The sequence below is a fragment of the Hemicordylus capensis genome, chromosome 16, assembly GCF_027244095.1.
Source record: "Hemicordylus capensis ecotype Gifberg chromosome 16, rHemCap1.1.pri, whole genome shotgun sequence".
NCBI lineage: Eukaryota > Metazoa > Chordata > Lepidosauria > Squamata > Cordylidae > Hemicordylus > Hemicordylus capensis.
The window spans coordinates 10573657-10594208 of record NC_069672.1 but is presented as its reverse complement, the minus strand read 5'-3'; the positions used below and the strand labels follow the sequence as shown (position 1 = coordinate 10594208).

At 50.7% G+C, this 20552-nt stretch overlaps 1 protein-coding gene across 1 annotated transcript in view; it reads left to right on the top strand.

Moving 5' to 3' along the window:
• The first annotated feature begins 2128 nt into the window (after positions 1-2128).
• LOC128338642 (uncharacterized) overlaps positions 2129-20552 on the top strand; it is a 29478-nt gene continuing 11054 nt past the window's right edge. The window contains exons 1-2 of the mRNA XM_053281362.1: positions 2129-2339; positions 3297-3642. Coding sequence (XP_053137337.1) covers positions 2163-2339; positions 3297-3642 — 523 coding nt within the window. The 5' untranslated portion in view covers positions 2129-2162. The remainder of the gene's footprint in view (positions 2340-3296; positions 3643-20552) is intronic.

Here is a 20552-nt window from a genome sequence, read left to right as displayed (position 1 = left end):
AGGGCGCCACCCAGTTGCCAAGAGGCAACTAGGACTTGTCAAGGGCGACCAAGCATGTGGCTATTTTTAATTATTTATTTTTATATCGACTCCCCTGCTCTTCCTCCAAGGAGCCCAGAGCAGTGTACACGGTGCTGTATCCTCACAACAACCCTGTGAGGTGGGTTAGGCTGAGGGAGAAGTGACTGGGCCAGAGTGTGTTTCGTGGCTGAACAGGGATCTTAACTCAGGTCTTCCCGGTCCTAGACCAGCGCTCCAACACTACACCATGCAGGCTCTGTCGTCGAGATGACACGCCATCTAGAGGCATCTGCTTGTGTGTGGATTTTGTTCCTGCCTTTGATTAGTGCAGGCTTCCCCAAACTGCGGCCCTCCAGATGTTGCTGAACTACAACTCCCAGCATACCCAGCCACAATAAATTGTGGCTAGGGATGCTGGGAGTTGTAGTTCAGCAACATCTGGAGGGCCGCCGTTTGAGGAAGCCTGGATTAGTACGTCAGAGTCTGGACTGCGTTGGCCCCGCCACTGTCCACCAGACTCCGCCCCTAGCCCCACCCACTCACACACCAGAGTGTGGAATGTCAAGAGAGTATACATTGCGAACACAACAGTATCGGCCATATATTACACCCGCGGATGAGTGGGAATGCACCTAAACATTTGGCGGACCTAAGCCGACAGGAACCCACCCACTCCCCCGCGTAAACTCGTCAAGTTCTTGATGCGCTGGCATATGTGGGTCCCCATTAACACAGACTTGCCTCCAAGGCGGAATAAAAACAACTCAGTTACCAGGAAGACAGACAAGTACCTTATCGGACCAGTTCTGCACTTTTTGGTGGTGATGGTGATGGGGGTTGTAATCCTGCAATAGAGCGGGTGTCAGGAAACGCGGCGCCATCATTCTACATCCAAGTCACCACAAAAGTCAGGTGGGAAAGCAATTGCTTATGAAAAGTCTGCTTTCGACATTGAGAATTTTTTTAAAAAAAACAACAACAACACCCCAACGCATACAGCCACACTGTAGGCCAAGCCGTCTCCCTCCCCGTTTCTTTGCCGTGCCAAGCATGTTATCTTTTGAATCCTCGCCCAGTAGCAAGATAACTCTCTCAATGGCAATGCTCTTCTTCCTTCTAGAACAACCACACACATACACACACACACTTTCTAAAGTGATTCATTACTCCCACACTCTTCACTTCAGCTGTCTTTGTTTTCCTCCGCGGCGCACTGTGTCTTATACACGGCAAAAACACGCCGTGCCAGAACGTCAGCTTGGTGAGCCGTTGGACTTGGAACACACGAATGTCAAGGTAATGACGTCGGCGGCGAGGGGGGGGGGGGGAAGGCTCGAGGAGGCCTTCTGCTTTCAGCTCGGCTGGCCTTGCGGCGGAAAGAAGGACCCTCTCTGCCGCCCCCGCCCGCCGACCCAAACACCTAGGCGTGTCCTTCAGGGCTCACCTCCCCGTTTCGTCCTCCGTGCCTTCACGGCCACCTCGCTGTTTACCCCGGGAAGACCTTGGGCCCGCCTGTCTGCATCTACATTTGTGATTCGGCTCGCAGAATGTTCTCGCGAATGTTCTTCTGAAAACTTGCCACCCTGGCCGTGTCGTGGGGGGGGCTCTTTCGCTCCCCCCCTGGCTCTTTGTTTCCTTTAATACTTCTTCTCCCCCCCCCTCGCCGCCGCCCCGCCGTTAGCTATTTATGTGGAAAACAAGCCATTTCTCCTCCACCTGCTCATAAACACAATAATAAAGAGAGGAGAGAGAACACACTGTTTTCAGAGGAGCCACTGCCTTAGCAACCGATTAAAGCGTTTGCGGGAAGCATAATGGAGAGGTTCGGGGCCGGAGGAGTGCCCTTTACCGCCTCAGAAATCTCCAGGGGCTGCATTTTGCCGTTAATTACACTTCCTGGAACTCGGCGAGGCCACAGGAGTTGGTGGGTGGGCACGGCCCAGCGGTAAGGGCAGGCCACAGAGGCGGCCCCTCGTGGCGATCACGGTGGAGGAAGACGGGACGGCGAGAGCGAGCGGCAACAGGGACAGCAAAAAGGAGGCGGCGGGGAGCTAAAGGGGAGAGGCAGCAGCATGGAACAGGGGGGCAGGGCCATGGGGAGGGGGTCGGGAGCTACCCCATGGGGACACTCCTGGTATGGAATGCACATTGGCACGACTTTGCTCCTCCTTATCTCTCCACACTTAAGCCCTATAAGCTTTGCCCATCAGGGTCCACCACCCTCAGCCGGAGCTCGGTGGAAGCGCATCTGCTTTGAATGCGGGAGGTCCCAGGTTCACTCCCTCGCAGTGGGGAAAGGCTCCCTGCCTGGATCCTTGGTAAGCTGCTGCCAGTCAGTGTAGTCAATGCACAGCTAGAGGGGGAAAGGGGCTGACTCAGTGGGCAGCTCCCTCTGTTCATCCGGTGCATCCCTAGCCCAGGGGAGGAGCACCTGCTTTGCGTGCAGAAGGTCGCCGGTTCACTCCCCGGCAGCATCTCCAGGTAGGGCTGGGAGGGACCCTTGCCTGATACCTTGGAGAGCGGCTGCCAGTCAGTGGAGACCATGGATAGGCCACTTTGGCTCTCCAGCTGTTTATGACCCGATCAGTGTTATCAATTTATTGGGACGGGGAAAGAGAGCTGGTCTTGTAGTAGCGAGCGTGAGTTCTGCCCTTGGCTAAGCAGGGCATGTCCTGGTGTGCATTTGGAGAGGTGACTACATGTGAGCATTGTAAGATATCCCCCTCTGGGGAGAGGGCCGTAACTCAGTGGCAGAGCATTCTGCTTCGCATGCAGAAGGTCCCAGCTTCCCTCCCTGGCAGCATCTCCAGGTAGGGCTGGGAAAGACCCCTGCCTGAAGCCTCGGAGAGATGCTGCCAGTCTGTGTAGCAGACAATGCTGAGCTAGATGGACCAAGTGTCTGACTCGGTATCAGTCAGCTTCCTTTCTACGCCCCTCTTTCCCAGTCCTACTGGGAGATGCCAGGAATCGGACCCAGGGCATTCTGCATGCAAAACAGGGGCTCTACCTTAGAGCTACAGTCTCTCCCTTCACAGGGTCCAGGGAAGAAAATCTCTGCCTTCTCCTGCTTGCTGGACTAGATGGGCCCTGGGCCTGATCCAGCAGGGCTGTCCTTATGTTCTTAGGAGGTTGTGTGCTACACCAGATCCGGAGGCGAAGAAGCCACCATCTGGGCCAGATTTTCGGGATCCCAGAGTTCCTCCCATGACAGAAGCACTGATGTTCTTCTTCTTCTTCTTCTTCTCTTCTTCTTCTTCTTCTTCTTCTTTTTAAAGGGCAAGAAAAACAACAACAAGAGAGTCCAGAATCACTGGGTCCGGATCGCTCCGAATCGCTGCCTCCGAATCGGGCCGAGTGCGCCAGGCCAACAATCTTTCCGCCTCTCCAGCAGCCGCCTGGCGGGAGTGGCCTGCCGCCTACGACTCCGAAGGCGAGGGAGGCTCGTCTCACAAGGAGAGGCAGAGAGATGTCACAAGGCTCCGGGCAGCATCTCACATGCCTCGGCAAGTGCCATGTTTCTGGAGGAAGTCCCTCCTCTGACGCACCGGCGCCACCTGTCTCTTTATACCCGGTGGCATCTGTTGGCATTTTTGGGACTGCCAAATCAAGAATATCACAGTGGTTGGAGAGGGGTGTGGGGCGGGGGGGTGGGGGAGGAAAGGAAAGACACTCGTTCCGGAGTCGGTAAGGGATGCCAGAGGGACAGGCCGCATGGCAGTGGGGGCCAAAACCACATGGGAGGGCTGGTGAGTGAGCGGGTTGATGCCTGCATGCGCACTTCCAGCGCCGTGGAATCCCACGCAGACGCCTTCCCGGATGGTCAGAGAGACCTCGGTTTTGAAGGGAAAGGTATTATATGCCAAAGGGTGAAAAGAAAGGGGGCTCGAATTCCTCTGCCCCCCCAAAGGAGGGGTCGTCCATACCATCCCCAATCTGGGCAGGAAGAGGGCCCAGCCGGGGTAGAAGATCCAGGAACGCTCCCGGTCGGTGGCCGTGAGAAGAACTCCAAGGATAGGGGAGAGGGCCTGTCTGGTTGGCAGTGGCTCTACCCGGTTTCAGGCGGGGGTCTCTCCTAGCCTTACCGGGAGATGCTGCCAGGGATCGAACCTGGGACCTTTGGTATGCACAGCAGATGCACTGAGCGACAGCACCCCCCTCATCTCCCATCGGCATCCAGGACATTGCTCTTATTAGGGATATCAGAAGCTGCCTTCTGCTGAGTCAAGCCTTAGTCCATCTGGCTCAATATTTGCCCACGCAGACTGGCAGCGGCTTCTCCAAGCTCAGAGTCAGCCTGATCCTGGAGATGCCACCAGGGAGGGAACCTTCTGCATTCAGATCAGCAGCCACTGAGCTACAGTTCCCTACCCGAAGGGAATCTCTCTTACCTCTAACGAGTTACCCATCCAAATGCAAGCCAGGAAAGAGCCTGCTTAGCAAAGGGGGCAAATCACGCTCATTACCGCAAGACCGGCTCTCCAGCCCACTTTGGGGCACAGGACTGAGAGCTCCTCTCGACATCATAAGAAGAAATTTCACCCATAAAAAAACTAGGTGGGCTAGGATTCTCTTTCCGGACATAAGAACATACCTAAGAACCGTTGCAGAGATATTACTTGTGCTCTGAAAGTGATTGAATAGGAAGCCAACTTTAAATGAGAAACAAGAGTTTTATATTTATTGCTGACTGGAACACAGGCTAAGAAAACAATACTCAGTCTCTTATGCAGAGAGAGAGAGAGCAGCTCAGTTTGTGGAGAGGAGAGCCGGTCTTGTGTAAGCAAGCATGACTTGTCCCCTTAGCTAAGCAGCCCACCGCCCATTGAGATCATCTGGAGAGGTTCGTCTGCAGTTGCCACCGGCTCGTCTGGTGGCTACTCGGGGTCGGGGCCTTCTCCGTTGCTGCCCCGAGGCTTTGGAACACGCTCCCTGCTGAAATAAGAGCCTCCGCATCTCTGACAACTTTTAAAAGGGCAGCCAAGACGCATTTCTTCACCTAGGCTTTTCATTATAAGCTGTTTGAATTGTGCTTTAATTGTGCTTTAATAGTTTTAACTTATAAAATTTTAATTGTTGAAATGTTTTAATCTTTTTATTGGTTGTTTTTATTTTCTTGTAGAACACCCAGAGAACTTGCGTTTTGGGCGGTATAAAAATATGTCAAATATATATATATATATATATATATATATATATATATATATATATATATATAAACACTTTATTTCGGTCATAGACCAGCAATACAACAATATTAAAATAATGATGATGATGATGATGATAATAATAAGGTGATAATATAAAATCAGACTGCATTTATACGCATTTGGCATATTATATAACAATATTTGGCCACGATATGAATAACATGCGGATTAGGATATAGATATAGATATAGATATAGATATAGATATAGATATATATCTATATATATATATAGATATATATATATATATATGGACAAGATCTTCAGCTCCCTAAGGGGGGTATCTTACAGCACTCATGTGTAGCCTCCTATCCAAATGCAAACAAAGGCAGACCCTGCTGAGCAAAAGGGACCATTTATGTTTGCTACCACAAGAGCAGCTCTTCTCCCCAAGGAGCAGGTGCCTGCTTCACTTTGGGGTGTGTGTGTGTGTGTCACAGCTCAATAACAGAGCACCTGCTTTACGTGCAGAAGGTCCCTGACAGCATCTCCAGGAAGTTTTCCACGCCTGGCTTTTAGCTTGCATCTCCTCTGCAATGGAAATGTAAGTTCACATACCAGCCAGATTTACCCTGAAGTCCCTGCGAGCTACCGGGGAGCACTTCACACACGATTCAGGTTTTTCATCGGGTGTTAGAGTTAAGCCTGATTTATATCCGAGGTTAAAAAAATCCACATTTTGCATCGGTTTTCTGGGGCAACTTCGAACTCACAGCAAAGCCTCTAGGCATGGGGCCTGACCTCCAGTGGTCCATGTGTGGCCATGGTGGCAGCCCCACTGACCCAGCCCCTCGCATGTGACATCAGATGTGGGGGCTAGCCATGCCCTGCATTCGGCGTCAGATGCGGCGTATGTGGTCTGGCTCCCGAAAGGAGCCTTGAGGCTCCGTCTTGGAGTTGGTGTTCAACGGCCCCTTCGGGAGCTAAACCAGCACCTCCGCGTCTGATGTCAGATGCGGGGCGTGTGTCAGGGCCGCGGCCCGGGTTCTTGGAACCCCTTGGCCCAATGGCGGCTGAAACCCCTGAAAGCCTCGCCGTAAACCTGCGGCAAAGCCTGCTGGCTGGGAAAGCTACAGGTAGGAAAGACTCCTGCTCGAAACCTTGGAACGCCGCTGCCAGCCAGTGCCGACATTACTGAACTAGAGGAACCAAGGTCTGACTCAGTATAAGGCGGCTTCTCATGTAATTCTTCTGTAAGAGGAGCATCACAAAGATCAAGGTGAGGGCCAGGATGCTTCTGTTACATTTTGGGAGCAAATGCCCCTAAGCAGCAGAAGACGGTTCAAAGGAGGAGGGAATGTTCAGCGCGAACGCAGCCAACAAGCTGGTATTAACAATGGCGCGGAGCAACAATAGAAGCTAATGGAAGCCGCTTGTGGAAGGCATCGCAGGCATCGCGAGTGACAGTGGCACAATGCAGCAATGGCAGATGCCCAAGGCAAAGCTCCAAGAAGTACCAGCTGGGGCATGAACAGAAAGCTATCAGAGGCGGCCGGGGGGGTGGGTGGGAGGTGGTTCTAACCGCATCAATGGAGTGCCTGGCAGCCGTTCCCTTCAAGGGCTTCAGAAATCGAGACGAAGCTGCTGGGAGACCAAATAATAAGAATGCTACCGCCCCACCGCCCCGCACTCTCTCCACGGTGCCTGCATCCCCCCCACCAGTTCTGGTGGATGGTGCCAGTCCACGTGTTTGACCAAACGGAAACATCTCGGCGCGGAGAGCGGCATTCTCTCCGCTGCGCTTGACGATCGGGCGGGAGGCTGGCCAGTGGGTGGGATTGTCGGGGGCGCTCTGGCTCAGCATGGGTCTCGGCGGGGCGGCCCTTCCGTGAGGCAAGGGAGGCAGGTTGTTGGCGGGCCAGCGGGGCGGCATCGGGGTGCCCTCCGCCATGGCCCTCGGAGCAGCCCCACGGGACCGGTCTGAGCCTTGCGAACTCTCCAAGGAGTGCCTCTAGGAACATCGGAGCCTAGGAAGCTGCCATATACTGAGTCAGACCCTTGCTCTATCTAGCTCAGTATTGTCTACACAGACTGGCAGCAGCTTCTCCAAGGTTGCAGGCAGGAGTCTCTCTCTCAGCCCTATCTTGGAGAAGCCAGAGAGGGAACTTGGAACCTTCTGCTCTTCCCAGAGCGGCTCCATCCCCTGAGGGGAATATCTTCCAGTGCTCACACTTCTAGTCTCCCATTCATATGCAACCAGGGCAGACCCTGCTTAGCTAAGAGGACAAGTCATGCTTGCAACCACAAGACCACCCCCCCATCTCCAGGATCAGAGCATAGAAAAACAGGAAGCTGTCTTCTACCGTGTCAGACCCTTGGTCCAGCTAGCTCAGTATTGTCTTCACAGACTGGCAGCGGCTTCTCCAAGGTTGCAGGCAGGAGTCTCTCTCAGCCCGATCTTGGAGATGCTGCCAGGGAGGGAACTTGGAAACTTCGGCTCTTCCCAGAGCGGCTTCATCCCCTGAGGGGAAGATCTTGCAGTGCTTACACTTCTAGTCTCCCATTCGTATGCAAGCAGGGCAGAGCCTGCTTAGCTATGGGGACAAGTCATGCTTGCTACCACAAGACCAGCTCTCCTCCTTGCCATCCTTGTAAAGCCTGCAAGAAGCACGAGGGGAGAAGAGAGAGAGAGAGTGAGCTGTCCCCTTTGCTAAGCAGGCCCTGCCTGGGATTGCATTTTGGTGGGTGCCTACATGGGAGTGTGCCCTCTCTCCTGCTGTTGCTCCCCTGCAACTGGTACTCAGAGGCACCCTGCCTTGTAGGCTGGAGGTGGCCTGTAGCCCTCTGAATAGTAGCCACTGATAGACCTCTCCTTCATGAAGTTCTCCAAACCCCTCTTCAAGCCATCCAGGTTGTTGGCTGTCACCGCAACTTGTGGCAGTATAGAAACTCAACAAGCAAATAAACAAACCACAGCCTCGCTGTTTTTGAGAAAGGCACGGATCTCGTTTTGAAAGCAGAATGTCTTTTTCGTACGTTTGAGGCCGGCAAGGGCTGGGGAGGAATGAGGAACCAAAAGCTGTCTGGGAGGGGGCCGGAGGAACTGGATGCTCAAAGTTGCCTCCTGGTTCAGGACAAATTCCATGACGGAGAGCTGGGGGTGGGCAGGGAAGCAACTTCCCATGTTGCTTTGCAGAGCGACCTTATTTCTGCCAGTCTAGCTGGGCTGCTTGTTTTTGTCATTCGGCTTTGCATCTTAGCAACACACAAAACACTCACTAAATAAGGAGGCATCCAAAATGCCATAGTAACATACCATTGGACTGGATGTCTTCAAAAAGCTTTATTTACGTGTTTGGAACCCATCTCGCTTCTCCCGGCCTCCTCTTTTTACTGGTGCCTTTGGACTCGGGATATTAAAGCAAACCATGTTTTTCCTAACTCGAGCCAGATTTCCAAACCAACAAACAGAGAGAGAGATCTTTTTGAGGGAGAAAGAGAGAGTGTGTGTGTGTGGAGGGGGGACACACATCCATGCGCCGAAACAGATTAAATTGGGCAATTCTTTGCTGACCTTGTTTTCCAAGGAGGTGATGCTAAACTTAGCCTGAGTGCCTACATAGTCACTGGCAGCAGAAGGCAGAGGCAAGAGCCGGGTTCATCTCCTGGCAGTCAAAACAAACCCTCAAGCGAGGAACTTCAAGGCAGAGTTTTTAAGCTGCGGCATTGATGCTGTACTTGCCCGGGAGGAGGGAGGAGACCTGGGCGGCAGCTTCTTGCAAAGGGTTTTCCTGTGGAGGATGTGTTCACCATGTGGGGGCTGCAGTGGGAGAGAATCCCTCCCATCTGTTGGATCATAAAAGACAAGACGCTCCTGAGATTGAAGGACGCTGCTGGTACCTGCCCCTGGGCACAGGAAGCTAGTGTGAGGAAGCCGTGACGAGCAGCCTCCGGACTAGTCTGCCTGCCTGTCCGTGCACTTGGGGAGGCTTGATCTGCCTTTCTGGATAATACAAGCCACAGAGCTAAGGGGGAAAGCAGACACACAGAGGGACAGACGAAATAAAGTGCTTCTTCAAACAACGTAGTTCAGGGGTAGAGCATTTGCTTTGCATGCGGAAGGCCCCAAGTTCAATCCGTGGAAGCACCCCCAGTAATAGGGCCAGGAAAGACTCCTGCCAGAAACCTTGGAGAGCTGCTGCCAGTCAGCGTTAACAATACTGAGTTAGATGGACCAAGGGCCTGACTCAGTAGGCAGCGTCATATGTTCAGCAGGTGCACCCACAGTTCTGTGGTAGAGTGAGCCCCTGGTTTGTATGCAGAAGGCAGCACCTCCGGTTGAGCTGATCAAGACTCCTGCCTGATACCTTGGCCAGTCAGCTACATGGACCAATGCTTTGAGACAGTACAGGGCGGCTTCCTAGATTCCTTAATATTTATACCGGGCCTGCCTGTTCAATCCAGAGGCTTCATATAATCTGCCAATTGCAAGGGGCCATATAACAGCTATAGGTAATAGTGTGCGCTCTGACCATGGACAGCTTTAATTAGTCATTCCATCACTGCAGTCAGATCAATTATGTGTGCCTTCATTGATTTTAACATTTTGGTAATGATAAAAAAAATATACACGTAAATAAAATAAATTACTGATCAAAGGCATGGAACAGGAAGTAGCTAACAAAAGGGCTGATTCAGGGAAGCAGAAGGACACCAACCCACTAAACAGCCAATAACAGAGAAGCAGAAGCAACTTGAAAGGAAGGAGCAGGAAGGGGATGGTGGGATGGCCAGTCGCCAGAAGCACATCCACGGAGCTTTGCTAGTCCACGGCGGTGCTTGAACAGCAGGCTCAGGTTCTAGGTCCAAAATGGCGCCACAAACCAAGTCTGAGAAAGAATGAGGAGAGACGACACCGAAAAGGGGGCGTTTCCATGGTGTGGTTGTGATGCCGTTTGGGTTCTCTGTGCAATCTGAATAAATGCATCTCAGAGCGTCAGAGCAAACCGTATGTGAGAGTGCGGAGGGACATAGGGAGGGGAAGTTTAAGGGTTTCAACCGTAAGCTGCAGCAACAACATACTGAAGCTGTTCTTACGATCGGCCAAAACAAGGCTGAGGACAACAAGCTCAGTCTTGGCTCCTCGTAAGAACTGTCGGGATCGTGCCCCACCTCGGGAACACTTTGGCAGCAAACCCGCCTACGCAGCCACCCTCTTAAATGACGTTAAGGGGGCACGTGTGCTGGGCTTTATGGGAGGACTGGGGCGATGCGTCCTCCGCATACCCTCTGCGCTGACAGGGGCAGCCGGTAATCATCTGGGCGGGCGATCCGCCCTCCCAGCAAGAACGAGGCGACCGTCTGTGGGGGAGCTAGGTTTTAACAGCCTCCCTCCCTCACACCCATGAGAAAGAGCTCAAAGAGTTAAAAACAGGAACTGCAAACGATACAATTTTCCATCAACATTTAGCCAATGTAGCCAACTTTTGCATAACAAATCCAGGGGTACGGATGTAATTTAGAAGTGTGTGTGGGGGGGGCGGGGGGACATCTGCAACCAACCATCAGACAAATCTGTGAAGTTTGGGGCCAGAACCAGATAAGAAAAGGTGAAATTAAAATAACGGTGGCCAAAGGTACTGGTAAAGAGAAGGACCCTAAAAGTATCCCAGGTATCACTGGGAAATTAATAGTAAAAACTCTCCTCCGGCAGAGGGTGGGAAGAGAGGGCTGATTCAGGAATGCTGTGGTCACCAGTGAAAGGAAACAACCCACTAAAGGGCCAATCATCAAGAAGAACGGAAGGAAACCCAAGTGGAGTTTGCAGTTCCTGTTTTTAACTCTTTGAGCCCTGATGCTTGAACCACCAAGTGGAGCGAGCATTAGTTAAACCATCCACAAATGTTGAAGGGCAAGCCAATTGAGGGGGTTTCAACGACTCCCTTATGAGGAAGGACTACAATCTCTGGGCCTTTTTAGTTTAGAAAGAAGGTGGATGAGAGGGAGCATGACAGAGGTTTATAAAATGATGTATGCACGCATGTACTGGATCAAGTGGATAGAGAGAAGTTTTTCTTCCGCTCCCATAATATTAGGACCCAGGGTCATCCGTTGAAGCTGAATGCTGGCAGATTCAGGATAGACAAAAGGAAATAGTTCTTTACACAGTGTGCAGTTAAACTGTGGAACTGTAGACCTTGAAGAAGCCGCTGCCAGTCTGGGTAGACAATACTGAGCTAGATGGACCAGTGGTCTGACTCAGTATATGGCAGCTTCCGATGTGGACTGGATGGGCCTTGGTCTGATCCAGCAGGGCTGTTCTTACGTTCTTAAGGTGGATCCTTGGACATTTACCGGGAAATTCCTCTCTGCAAGCCCCACTGGGCTCCGACCACAGTGGGGCTGGCTAAAAGAACTACCAAGTGGATTGGGCCCAGTGACTTCCTTGCCTGTGGTACGAATGCTCCTCATGTTGCAATTTTGGAAATGAGTTGCAAGGAGAAAGGTCGGGCTTTCAAACCACAAGGCACGAAGCGGTCCTCAGACTTTTGCATAGATTGTGTAACCCCACAATTTGAACCTCAACAAGCACCATGTATTGCTTGTTATTCACCCCCCACACACACCACACAAAAGAGCTACAACACTACCTCTTTTCTTTGTTTAAAGTTTCATCGTGAGTGAAAAACCATTTCTACAAACCATTTAGAAACTATTTAAGATGAAAGGGTGTGGGGGGGAGACGAGAACCCATGCTCCCCATTTGTAGCAATTACGGGCGCAGTTCGACATCCCATGCTAATTAGCCTCCTGAAAGTAATTCCTCAAGTTCATACTGTGATAAAGCAAGAAATAAATTGAACCCCAAGCACACAGTGGCGGCTCCTGCGGGGGTGGTGGACCACCAGTACGCTAATTTGATTAAAGACTAGCTGGTTTGGAAGGGAGAGACATTTGAATGGCGGGAGAGTGGGGGTCGCGGGAGGGGAGGAGAAAAAGGAAATTCTACCAATATTAGTGGAATCCACTCCACATCTGTGGCTCTCGGAATTACAGATACAACATCTCTGTTCAAACAACTGACAAGGTTACCAGCTGGGACTTTACACTCAGTTCAATTATTTTATATTGTACCTTCAGGCTCCGTTCCAAAGTGACTCTTAAAGAACAATCAGACTCTCTCAATAGGCAATCAAACGGAAATTAGCACAAGGTTAGAGACTTGATTTTGGTGGGGAAGTGGCTGATTTCTAATAGGCAGAGCTTTCTGAGCTATCCTTGGAGCAACACACAGTGGGGAGAATGATGGAGGAACGGGAGGGAGGATAATGGGAGAGCCCCCTTCCCCATTGTCTAACACGCAACCCCGTGGCATGCTTAACGGCTGACTCACTATGTTAATGACATTCCGTTTGTCAGGGCTCATGAAAAGCAAAACGCGAGAGTAGACTCCTTCTTAACCTGCTGGTTTTCTGCAGCCTAGACCAGGAGACCCCAGCCTTGGCTCCTCAGATGTTGTCAGACTACAACTCCCATCATCCCCCACTGAAGGACATTGTGGCTGGGGATAATGGGAGTTGGAGTCCAAAAACATCTAGGAACCCGGAGCCTTTGAGGTGGAAAATTATCCTGGGCCACACACAGAGAGGGGACCCCACGGGGAGGAGAGCTGGTTTTGTGGCAGTGAGCAAGGTTTCCCCTCTTTGCTAAGCAAGGTGCACCTTGGTTTGTATTTGGATGGGAGACTACATATGAACTCTATAAGATATGGTTCCATAACTCAGTGGAAGAGCATCTGCTTTGCAGGGAGGGAGAAGGTCTCAGGTTCAATCCCTGGCAGCATCTCCAAGTAGGGCTGGGAGAGCCTGAAACCTTGGAGAAGCTGCTGCCAGTCAGTGCAGACAATACTGAGCTAGGTGGACTAAGGGCCTGACTCAGCAGACAGCTTCGTCTGTTCATCAGGCACACACATAGCCCAGCGGCAGAGCGTCTGCTTTGCATGCAGAAGGTCCCGGGTTCAATCCCTGACAGCATCTCCAGGTCTCCTGCCTGAAACCTTGCAGAAGCCACTGCCAGTCAGTGTAGACCAGCGGCAAGCAAACCTGGCCCTCCAGGTGTTGCTGAACTACAACTCCCATCACCCCCAGGCCCCATTTTATGGCTGAGGATGATGGCGAGTTCCACAACAGCTGGAGGGCCAAGTTTGCCCACCATAGAATAATAATGGGTACAGAATGGAATTTAAAAAAAACCCCACCCATTTTGGCTCATTTGGTTCCCAGCACACTCACTGGACAACCAGTAAGGATAGGGACCATTTGTTCCGAAAACTAATACACACTCCATCAAATCCCAGTGCTTTCCCAGTTCATAGCGAAGTGGCCGGCTCTCTTACACACCTCACAGTTAAGCTACAGAGCCCTTGTTCACCTAAAAGGAAGCCGGGGGTGGGTCTTGTTTCCTCCACCGCACACTGGAGCGAACCGCTCTGAGGCCTCTCTTTGGCACTGCACCCCAGGGAGAGGAGCGGCGAGGCGCAGACGTCAGCACTAAAAAAGCACCGGATGAATAATAACTACAGCAAAAAGAGGGAGAAAAGAAAAAGCGGGGGGTGGGTGGGGGGGAGAGACACAACGCCCAAGAGTGCAATATTTAAAAATGCGCGAACCTCCAGCGCCTCGTTCATCGGAGCGTACAGTTCTGGCAGTTTCTGCCGCAGTTCCCTCTACCGGAATGTAAACAGTGCTATTTGCAATGTCTATGTTATGTCTCCAGTTTGGTATAATTTCCTAAACAGCGTGGCTGCCAAAAGCACTAAGTGTGAAGCTATCGGGAGAGAGAGAGAGGCGAGGCGAGGCGAGGCGCTTGGAGCAAAGCATCGGAGGACGATCTGCTGGAGGCTGCTGTCTCCAGAAGTGTGGAGGGGGAGGCAGGCGGGGAGGCAGGATGCTTCCAGGCAAAGCACAGTGCTGACAGGGCCGGCTTCAGGTTTCAGGGGGCTTGGGCAAGCTGCCACTTGTGGTCCCTCTGAGAGTCACTCTGCCCCCTCTGCACAAAGAAAGCTGCAGGCATAGAGGTGCTTGCAAGGGGGCCCTTCTGAGGCCCCTGGACTCTCTGCAGCTGCTCAGCTCTGCTGACTCCTGATGCTAGCCTACGTAGGTCGTAGTGGTGGCGGTAGTGATGGTGGTGTGTGTGTGTGTGAGGGAAGGAGGGAGGGTGGGAGAGTGACCATAGAACATACATAGGAACATAGGAAGCGTCCATATACACAGTCAAACCATTGGTCCATCTAGCTCAGTAATGTCTATACAGACTCTCTAAGGTTGCAGGCAGGAATCTCTCTCAGTCCGATCTTGGAGATGCTGCCAGGGAGGGAACTTGGAAACTTCTGCTCTTTCCAGAGCGGCTCCATCCCCTGAGGGATGACAGTGACAGTGCTCACATTTCTAGTCTCCCATTCAGTTGCAAACCAGGGCAGACCCTGCTTAGCTAAGGGGACAAGTTATGCTTGCAACCACAAGACCAGCCCTCCTCCCTCATGTGGGAGGTGGGAGGAAAGCTGGTCTTGCAATAGCAAGCGTGAATGGTCCCCTTTGCTAAGCAGGGTTTGCCCTGGTTTGCACTGGAATGGGAGACTACATATGCGAGCACTGTGGGATATTCCCCTTAGGGGATGGGGCCATTCTGGGAAGAGCACCAGCATGCTTGCAGGCAGAAGGTTCCAAGTTCCCTCCCTGGCATTTCCAGATAGGGCTTGGAGAGATTCCTGCTTGCGACCTTGGAGAAGCTGCTGCCAGCTTGTGAAGACAACACTGAGCAAGATGGACCAAGGGTCTGACTTGGTAGAAGCCAGCTGCCTATGTTCCTTTGGCAGGATGGCTTTTCGCCCGCCCTCAGTAAAATACTGGGGACAGAATGTGGGTTGACCGTGCCCATCGTACCCAGCTCCCACCCGATCAGTCTCCTACCGTAACCTTTGCAAACACATGACGGCTGATTTGGAGTGTGCCCGGCTCTCCAAGCCTCGCTGGGCAATCGCACTGACTCTGATTATGACCAGGAAATGATCGAATGAGAAGGATCCTAGTGACTCGGAGCTGACCTGCACGTTCAAAACCACTGCAGCCCTGTTAGGACTCTACCCCTTCAAACTACAAAGGGACTTGTGTTGTGTATTTTTAAAAAAACTCTTCCTGCAAAACTAGCACCCCTACAGAGGTAATAGTAAAGTTGTGTTGCCGAGTCGGTGCCGACTCGTGGCGACCACAGAGCCCTGTGGTTGTCTTTGGTAGAATGCAGGAGGGGTTGACCATTGCCTCCTCCCGTGCAGTCTTAGATGATGCCTTTCAGCCTCTTCCTATATTGCTGCTGTCCGATATAGGAGTTTCCCATAGTCTGGGAAACATACCACCAGCGGCAATTCGAACCGGCAACCTCTGGCTTGCTAGTCAAGTCATTTCCCTGCTGCACCATTAGTTGGCCCCCTGGGGAAAAGTCGTCCTTCCCAGCTCCCGGCTCCCCCACGATCCCTCTTCCCTCCTCCTGCCTTGATCTTTGCAAACACACCACCGCTGGTCCAGTTCTCATACCCTGGCTGGATGCTCCTCTGGCCCTCATTTTGATAGTGAGGACGAGTCCCTACGTTCCTCGGGTTAATTGAGGGAACTGGCCTGCCACCCATGGGCACGCAGCAGAAAGGAAGAAGAGTTCAAAGAAAGGACAGGCAGGTAGGCATTGCTTTGGAGGAGAGCTGGTCTTGTGGCAGCGAGCATGCATGCTCTCCTTTGCTAAGCAGAGTCCACCCTGGTTTGCATTTGGATGGGAGACTACATGTGTGAGCACTGTGAGATATTCCCTTGAGGGGATGGGGCTGCTGTGGGAAGAGGTCCTGCATGCAGAAGGTTCCAAGCTCCCTCTCTGGCATCTCCGGATAGGTCTGAGAGACTCCTACCTGTAAGCAGGAGCTGCTGCCAGTCTGTGTAGACCAGGGATTCTCAACGTTGAGTCCCCAAATGTTATTGGACTTCAACTCCCATAATCCCCAACCAAAGGCCACTGGGGCAGGGGATTATGGAAGTTGAAGTCCCATAACATCTGGAGACCCAACGTTGAGATCCCCTGGTGTAGACAATCCTGAGATAGACGGAGCAAAGGTCTCACTCGGTAGAAGGCAGCTTCCTATCTTCCTAACTCTTGGCCTAATCAAGAGCCATGTTGGGAGATGCAGGGAAAAGCTTGTGCCAGCCCTGGCAGCGATCTGTGCCCCCTGTCTCCCCAGGGAGATCTGGCGATGGCATAGGCTCCGGGAATCCTGCATGCGAACTCAGTGGGAATATAATCAGGCCAACCTATCAGGCACCAACCCCACATCCACTTGGCTTGCTGGCAGCACAATTAGCTTAGCCCACAAGCCCCCCTGCAAGTGGCAAACTCCGCACTGCCCTTTTTTAAATAAGCGGAAAACATGCAGCAGGCACTTGAAGCCTGTTTTGCGCATGGCTGATGTCACATAAAGAGGGCCTTGCGAGACCACAGGGCAGCGTCAACAAGCGGGATGGTTTTGCAATCGGTTTCCCTCTGCTCGCTCTCCGCCCACCCACACACGCTGCTTTTATTTTATCCCAAGGGCTTGCATTTAAAGGGATTTCAAAACCGGCTTTTGGGGAAGTTCAAGAGTAAGGTCTAGTGGGGCTTAAGTGTGCAATGCAAAATCAAAGACACCAAGGCTTAAGACTCTCTAGAAGGCCTGCTTTCTCCTGAAATTTCGCTCCTTATATGAATACAACAAATATTTATATACCGCTGAAATTTCACTCCTTATATGAATACAACAAATATGTATATACTTCTGAAATTTCGCTCCTTATATGAATACAACAAATATTTATATACTGCTTGAATTTCGCTCCTTATACGAATACAACAAAGATTTATATACTGCTGAAATTTCGCTCCTTATCCGAATACAACAAATATTTATATACCGCTGAAATTTCATGCCTTATATGAATACAACAAATATTTATATACTTCTGAAATTTTGCTCCTTATATGAATACAACAAATATTTATATACTGCTTGAATTTCGCTCCTTATATGAATACAACAAATATTTCTATACTTCTGAAATTTAGCTCCTTATATGAATACAACAATTTATATACCGCTGAAATTTCACTCCTTATATGAATACAACAAATATTTATATACTGCTGAAATTTAGCTCCTTATACGAATACAACAAATATTTATATACTGCTGAAATTTCGCTCCTTATACGAATACAACAAATATTTATATACCGCTGAAATTTCACTCCTTATATGAATACAACAAATATTTATATACTTCTGAAATTTCGCTCCTTATACGAATACAACAAATATTTATATACTGCTGAAATTTCACGCCTTATACGAATACAACAAATATTTATATACTGCTGAAATTTCACACCTTATACGAATACAACAAATATTTATATACTGCTGAAATTTCACACCTTATACAAATACAACAAATATTTATATACTGCTTGAATTTTGCTCCTTATATGAATACAACAAATATTTATATACTGCTTGAATTTCACTCCTTATACAAATACAACAAATATTTATATACTGCTTGAATTTTGCTCCTTATATGAATACAACAAATATTTATATACTGCTTGAATTTCACTCCTTATACAAATACAACAAATATTTATATACTGCTGAAATTTCGCTCCTTATACGAATACAACAAATATTTATATACTGCTTGAATTTCACTCCTTATACAAATACAACAAATATTTATATACTGCTTTTGAACACAAGTTTCCAAAGCAGTTTACGTAGAGGAATAATACATACATAAATAAGTTTGGTCCCTCTGTCCCCAAAGGCTAACTACATACGATGACGAATATTTCTATGCCACGTTTCAACAAAGTTCGCAAAGCATTCGACATAGAGATATAAAGATATATCTGAAAAATAATAAATAAAGATGTCTGCCTGTCCCCAAAGGGCTCACAATAAAAAAAAGAAACATAAGGTAGGCACCAGCAACAGCCGCTGGAGGGATAGGGCCAGTTGCTCTCCCCCTGCTAAATATAAGAGAATCACCACTTTTTAAAGGTGCCGCTTTGCTCAGTTAGCAGGGCAGAACCTGGTGGTGGAGGAGCTGTTTGTGGTAACTCCGCTGTGGAATATTAGAACTTTGCCTATGGTCGATCAGTGTGAATAGTGGTGTGCACGAATAGTGGTGTGCACGAAACTGGCGCCTGCCGGTCTGAAGGCGCAGGGTGGGGTGGGATAACCTTAAGGACTGGGGAGGGTGCACTTACTCCCTCACCGTGTTCTCCCTGCTGGCGCTCTCTTTAAAAACTGTCCGGTGGGGCAGGAGCGTACCTCCCTGCTGCCCCGTTGCTGCCTCGGACCAGAAGTGACGGGAAGTCCCCGGTGCACGTGCGCACGTTGTGTGCGTGCAACTCACACTTGCTCCCATGTACACTGGGCGTGTGCGCGTGAACCCGACGTGCGCATGTGCACCTGGTACTTCCAGTGACTTCCAGCCCAAGGAGGCAACGGGGCGTCCGGGAGGTAAGCTGCTGCCCCGCCGGACCGTCTTTAAAGAGCGCGCCAGCCGGGAGAACGCAGCGGGGGGTGGGGTTTGGGGTGCACCCTCCCCAGTCCTTCAAGTTACCCCCTGCCTTCAAATTGGCCAAACCACCAGTCTTCGGAGGCCCGTAAAAGGGCTTCCAAACAGGTTCGTGTACATCCCTACTAGAGAACAGATATTAGAATGTGCCCCCATGGCAAAGACGTGCAGTCCCGCCGTAAACTAACAGAGACATTCTCGCACTTTCGCCAAACTACAATTCCCGGGATTCTTTGGAGAAAACCAAGGGAGTTAGAAGTCCTTGTGGGCTCCCCGAGGGCATCTGCTGGGCCCCGGTGGGAAACAGGATGCTGGACTAGATGGGCCTTCTTGGGCCTGATCCAGCAGGGCCGTTCTTATGGGCCTGGCTAAGGCTCCCCCTAAACCCTGTGCCTACCAGCCTACCATCTGGGCCACATCCCAGGCTTCAGACGGAGAATGACAACCACCACAAGAAACACACACACACACACACACACACCCCGTTTGAATTCTCTTTTTCCAGACCGTGTGAGGTCTCGCCTGGAAGCCAGGCTTTGCCTTTGCTGCTGCTGCTGTGGTTCTCCTGCCAGCTCTTTTCATTTGCAGGGGCCTGTGCGAAAACAAGCCACTTGAGAAGGTTGTGACGCAGTTTTCTATTGTCTGCGGAAATGCGGGCTGCCCCGTGTGACCATTTCCATGAAGTCAAACTGGGAGGCAGTGGCTCAGAAGAGCTCCTTCCAGGGTTAGGCCTGCCAGAACAAGCTGTAAGGGGTGGGGGGGGGAGAAGACCCCCCAGCTCTGGCCTTTGCTGGGGGGGTGACCCTGAGGCAAAGAAGGAAAAGGGTGCTCATGCTTTTGGTAGTTGTGTGGTTGTATCTGCTGATGCAGCTTCTCCAGAAAGGGTGAGGGAAAGCATGGGAGGAGAGTTGGTCTGGGGGTAGCAAGCACAAATTGCCCCCTTTGCTAAGCAGGGCCCACCCCGGTTTGCATTTGAATGGGAGACTAGAAGTGTGAGCACTGGAAGATATCCCCCTTGGGGGATGGGGCTGATCTGGGAAGAGCATCTTCATGGTTGCATGCAGAGGGTCCCAAGTTCCCTCTCCAAGACAGGGCTGAGAGAGACTCCTGCCTGCAACCTTGGAGGAGCTGCAGCCAGTCAGTGTAGACAATACTGAACTAGATGGACTGAGGGTCTAACTCAGTGTATGGCAGATTCCTATGTTCACCATCTCTCTCTCTCTCTCTCTCTCCCCTACACAGGGGTGTTGCTGTGGGCCTTGGTCCCACAGCCCCCCTTAATTAAACCCAGTCATACCTTGCAAACATATACAAACATAGCCTGCAAACATATGATAAATGTTTTTGCCTCGTAATAAAAAGAGGAATAATAGCCACTGACAAAGTTTGGTGGCCAGAGGAAGTACGGAAGCCAAACAAGATGACTTGGAAACACAAAAAATCCACTAGCTCCATGAAAAGATCTTTGGTGACCCACAAGTGAACATAAGCATGATCCCAATGGGAGACGGAGTTACACTCACATTTAAGCTATAGCACTGAAGAACCCCAATCATAATTATCTCTTTTGTTCTTATGCTATAGGATGTGGTGATGGCCATTAGCTTAGATGACTTTTACCGGGGCTTAGACAGGTCCAGAGGTAGGATGCCTCTGAATACCAGTTGCAGGGGAGCACTGTCAGAAGAGAGGGTGTACCTCCATCTCTTGTCTGTGGGCTTTCCAGAGGTATCT